At 34.9% G+C, this 4,631-nt stretch overlaps 1 protein-coding gene across 1 annotated transcript in view; it reads right to left on the bottom strand.

Annotated features, from left to right (window-relative positions):
- The window catches only part of LOC106516664 (5-hydroxytryptamine receptor 3B), a gene marked incomplete at its 5' end in the record, with an annotated part of 14,241 nt that extends 10,946 nt beyond the window's left edge, over window positions 1-3,295 (bottom strand). Inside the window, 4 exon segments of the mRNA XM_014007134.1 lie at window positions 2,081-2,125; window positions 2,269-2,414; window positions 2,967-3,050; window positions 3,215-3,295. Of these exon segments, the coding sequence (XP_013862588.1) occupies window positions 2,081-2,125; window positions 2,269-2,414; window positions 2,967-3,050; window positions 3,215-3,295 (356 nt within the window).
- Window positions 3,296-4,631: the final 1,336 nt, after the last annotated feature.

Below are 4,631 nucleotides of genomic sequence, written 5' to 3'. Positions count from 1 at the left end.
TCCCAGGCCTCTGGTAGAGGACCCGAGCTCAGAGGATGAAAGAGACCACCTGCGGAGGGTGAGAAAGGAATTTTATATACATACATATTAAATAAAAGGCTGAAATTCTATGATTTACCTCTGCATTTGAGACTCAGTTGTGCCCCGTCCTTAAGGGCCACCAACCTGCATGTTTTAATTTTTTCCCCTGTTCTTCTTTAGTTCTTCAAGTTCTGCAGAATTACTCATACCTTTAAATCAGGTTTTATGCAGCAGAGAAACATCTAAAACATGCAGGACAGTGGCCCTCAAGGACCAGGATTGAGGACCACTGCTCGAAATAAAACTTTTTTTTTGTGAGATATTGTCAACTAGCTTGTAAAATGCACACAGAGACACTGAAACACAGGACAGGACATTTTTCTCAACTGTTTATTTGAATGAACAAAWAGTTTGCAGAACAAGCTGTCAGGACATTTATTGATGACATGCATTCATGTAAAATCTGACAAGCAGATAACCACAGAAACAAACCACTCAGTAACCACATCATATTATATTCTCACAGCTGAGTACATATCTTATGAGTCTTAAAAGCGCAGCACACTCATAACATTTATCTGATATTAAAACACCACATTTCTAGAGGCATAAGTGTCGTAACTGCAGCTAATGTAACTGCATTAGCTGTTGAGGTCCCTAACTATTTAAAACCCAAATGGGAGAATCCACATAAATATAAATTTGACAGGAAAGGCGTGACATGAAATGCAAGAATGTACAAGCTCATTTTTGARCCAAGGCTCAGATATAATGTCAAATTGTTGAACACTTTATCAAAGAGACACCACTAAACACCAATGCCCCCTGTCTTGAATTTTCAAGAATGCGCTAAAATATTAACAATCATTTTGACTTTAAGGGCAAAATATATCTACAATATGGACACTGTGCTGTTAAAAGCTAACAAAATGTTTTTATCCTCTGCATCTGTAAAATTAGAAATTGTTCAATTAAGGGAGGAGTTTTCAGAGCATGGAAAACTGCAGTAATCATAACAGTCTTTAAATCAGGTGAAGAAAGAGAGATACTGTACATAACCATAGGTCTTTAAGTGTACTACCAACTATTTCAAAAATCATAGAAAACCTGAATCCTGAACAAATTAWACTACATCTGAATCCACATCGCATCCCATGCAGTTTAGATTTAGAAAACATTATTTAGCTGAGAGAGCAAACACCAATCTTGTTGAAAATATTAAAGCTACATTGGACAAAGTGGGTGTGATTGGAGCTGTGTTCCTTGATTTTAAGAAACAGTCAACCATAAAATTATATTGATTTATTTTATCAAAGTTTAATTTCTCACTTCTGGTTATTCAGTGGATAAAGTCATATTTGTCCAACAGAAAACAATGTGTGAGAATAGATGATAAAATCTCAGATGTAGCTCAAAATGACATAGGTGTACCACAAGGCTCAATCTTAGGTCCCTTATTATTTAGCCTATGTTTAAATTACCTGTCATATATGGAGGACCAAAACTGTCATAGTTAGAAATAAAAGCAGAAATATATTTAAATGGACCAATAAATAAATACATTTAAAATGCACAAGTTAAGTAAAACAGGAAAACTTGACCTCATGTTTTATAATTTAATTGACCTTCATATTTATTTTTCCAGCTTGGTTCCAGTAAATTATATATTTTNACAGCCCGTGCTGAAATGGGCCGGACAGAAGCAGAAGGAGGTTCTTAAAGAGACAGAGGTCAATTTCAAGGCATTTAGAAACAGATATGCTGAGAAGTCAAGTTTATTTTCTATTTAAACATGTAAACATTTTAATAACAACTAAAGATGACATAGTTACTTTATTATGGAACATAATTTTTTTGCCTGAGAAACACATAACATTGCCCCTTGAAATATTGCTGGATGCTGCAGCAGGGTGTTGGTCAGTGGTCAGTCACTGTCAGTGTGAGGGCCTTCATTTAAAATAATSATGTTATTTTTGCCGTTATGCCCCCAAGTGTTTTTTTCAATCAAGGCACCTATTTTCTTTTTAGTTGAATTTTATGGACATAAAAATAAACTTACCAAAGAAATCCAAACATAAGATACAAATGTCTGGTCAATTTCTCTCTGTGGGGAAAAAAAACACAGCAGTGCAGTTGTAAAAATGAGATGAAAAGATGTATGCTGGTAAATAAACCAGTTTAGACCAAAAAAAAAAATAAAAATAAAAAATACAAAGTGACTACAAAGAAAGAAAGAGAACAACTTACCACATCCAGGATGGCATAGATGGCCATCTGRAGAAAAACTGGTGTGCTTTTTGTGTAATCTAAAGCAGGTCGAGTCATTGTGTACTTATCATTGTTTCTGGTCAAGTTCAAATACTCTAAAACCTTCAGGTAGGAGCARGTTTGTACTGCAGAAACACAAAACACATTGTGATCAATAATTTGTATTTTAAAAGACAAAATAAARTGGGGAGAAGCGTCAACACAAATGATTAATTCCCTGTGTTGTTTGGTCAGAAGCACTAAACCAAAAATAAAAACACATCTATTTATCTGTTAGATAAATAAACTGCTTTAAGTGTGTAAAAAAACTGAAAATAAAGATACAATTGATTTAGTCAACTAGCAGTGATAAAAATGTGGTTACGTTCTTCAAAACGAGCAGAAATTTCGGAATTTACGGCTGATCTCTTATTGTAACAAGAAATAACTTGTAAATTATAAGTTTAAAAGCTAGTCTGCAATAGTTTTAAGCAACATTCTATAGTTAATCAGTGCAAAATATGAATGTATTTCCAGCATTTTTATTAATAAGTTTAAAAAAACTGTTCTTTCTCTAATGTCAGCTGTTTTGTGCAGCTGAGATTACAGAGAGTTAAAAACAACAACAACAAAAAAGCAACATAAATGAAATGTGTACTTTTTCACTTTCTGTAATCAGACAAATTATTTAGTCTTACAATTTTCTTCAGCGCTCTGATTGGACGCCTCGTCAAATTCTGATTCATCCGACGTAACATTTCCGTCCGTCACAGAAAAGGAACCTGTAGGATGACACAATGTATGTTCTTTATGACACCTTTACAACAATTCTGATTACAAAATAATAGGATTTATGTCAAGGTGCAACTAGATCAAGATGAATGCTTGTTCTCCCCGCTGATTTGATTTGTTTAAAGACAATAAAGCAATAAAGTGAGATTATTACCTGGCATGTCTTTAGAGGCGTAGTTGGACTTTTTTTGATCACCGTGACGCTCCTGCGCCTCTGAACTGGAGGTATTTTCACCTGAGACAAAAAAAAAAAAACTTCAATATGTCTTTCAATAAAATACTCAAGCATAACGCTCTCTTATTTTAAAAAGTGCTCCATGATAAAAAAAAAAAAACAGAGCTTTTACAGCCACATGCACACACAACCTGATCCCATCACACCTACGAGGAGGAGCAGAAACCAGAGGAAAGTAAAAATCATGACTGAGGTGTATGAAAGCATCTCTGTCCTCTCCGATCAGCCATGAGGTGCTCCCAGCTGTATTTATATCACTGCCTGTGACGACCAGCACTCCGATTTCAGTCGTTTTATTCGGTTTTCACTTGAAAAGATTTTATCGTGTGATTATGGCTGTGGTGCTCTGAGGCAGGGCAGAGAAAGCAACACGAACCCACTAAGGGGGTCATGAATCAATGCAGTAACTATAATACTCACATAAATGACTCAGAGTGTGGAGTCACTTTAAATCAGTTCAATCTGAGAGCATGGCAGGCCTCAACAGGAAAATATAGTTCCCAGTTTTAACTCGCCATCCTAAATCTAATAGTTATGAAGAAAACGCCTATAAATTTCATTAAAGGAGGAAAAGCATACGATTGTGTCAGTGCTTTTTAGGCATAGAAGCATGGATCTGTGGTTAAAAAGATTTATAAAAAAGATTTATATTTAAGCAACAGTGTCCCTCAGATAGAGCTGAATTAAAATCCTCTTTTTAAATTGTCCAGCAACACAAACTCTTTTATCTTTTGACGTTAATGTAATTCAAGATGGCCGCCGCAGTTAGGAAGAAAGGTTGTACCTCAGTTAGCTTCAGTCCTTTACCATTTTGCATTATTATCATGTTCTCAACCTGAGTTTTAAAACTGCTACACGTTGAATGGACTATTCATCTTATCATGTTAAAACCATAAATTTTTCCAAACATACAAGCTCCTTATACTCAGATAATGGCGCTGTGTTGTGGTCTTGAGTATTTCAGGTCCAAATGGAAGAAGAAAGCTATTGATTTTTTGTGATGCTTTGCTGCACAACAATCAGTGTTAGAACAGGAACACACAAGTTCATCTTTTGTTGTCAAATTATGGAGTAAACATGTCTGTTCCTAAAAAAAAATCCAACCATCAAGATTAAACCTAAAATGCTCTAAAATATCAAATGATTTTGAGAAGCTCAAACAAGAATTGTTTTTGTGATCCAAACTTTGGAAGTCTTTCAGTTGCGCCCAATAAAATACTTTCTTTTAAAATGACTGAAACTTGTACTTTGGTGGTCAACACAATTAAAAATGTCCAGTCATAGTTGACCAGCACAAAGGTTGGAAAAATACTGCTTTAAACATGTTTGCGTTGCA

The sequence above is a fragment of the Austrofundulus limnaeus genome, unplaced genomic scaffold (assembly GCF_001266775.1).
Source record: "Austrofundulus limnaeus strain Quisiro unplaced genomic scaffold, Austrofundulus_limnaeus-1.0 Scaffold39, whole genome shotgun sequence".
In the NCBI taxonomy this organism is placed as follows: Eukaryota; Metazoa; Chordata; class Actinopteri; order Cyprinodontiformes; family Rivulidae; genus Austrofundulus; species Austrofundulus limnaeus.
Note: the sequence above shows the minus strand (reverse complement) of the source record. Positions and strands in the feature narration are given on the sequence as shown.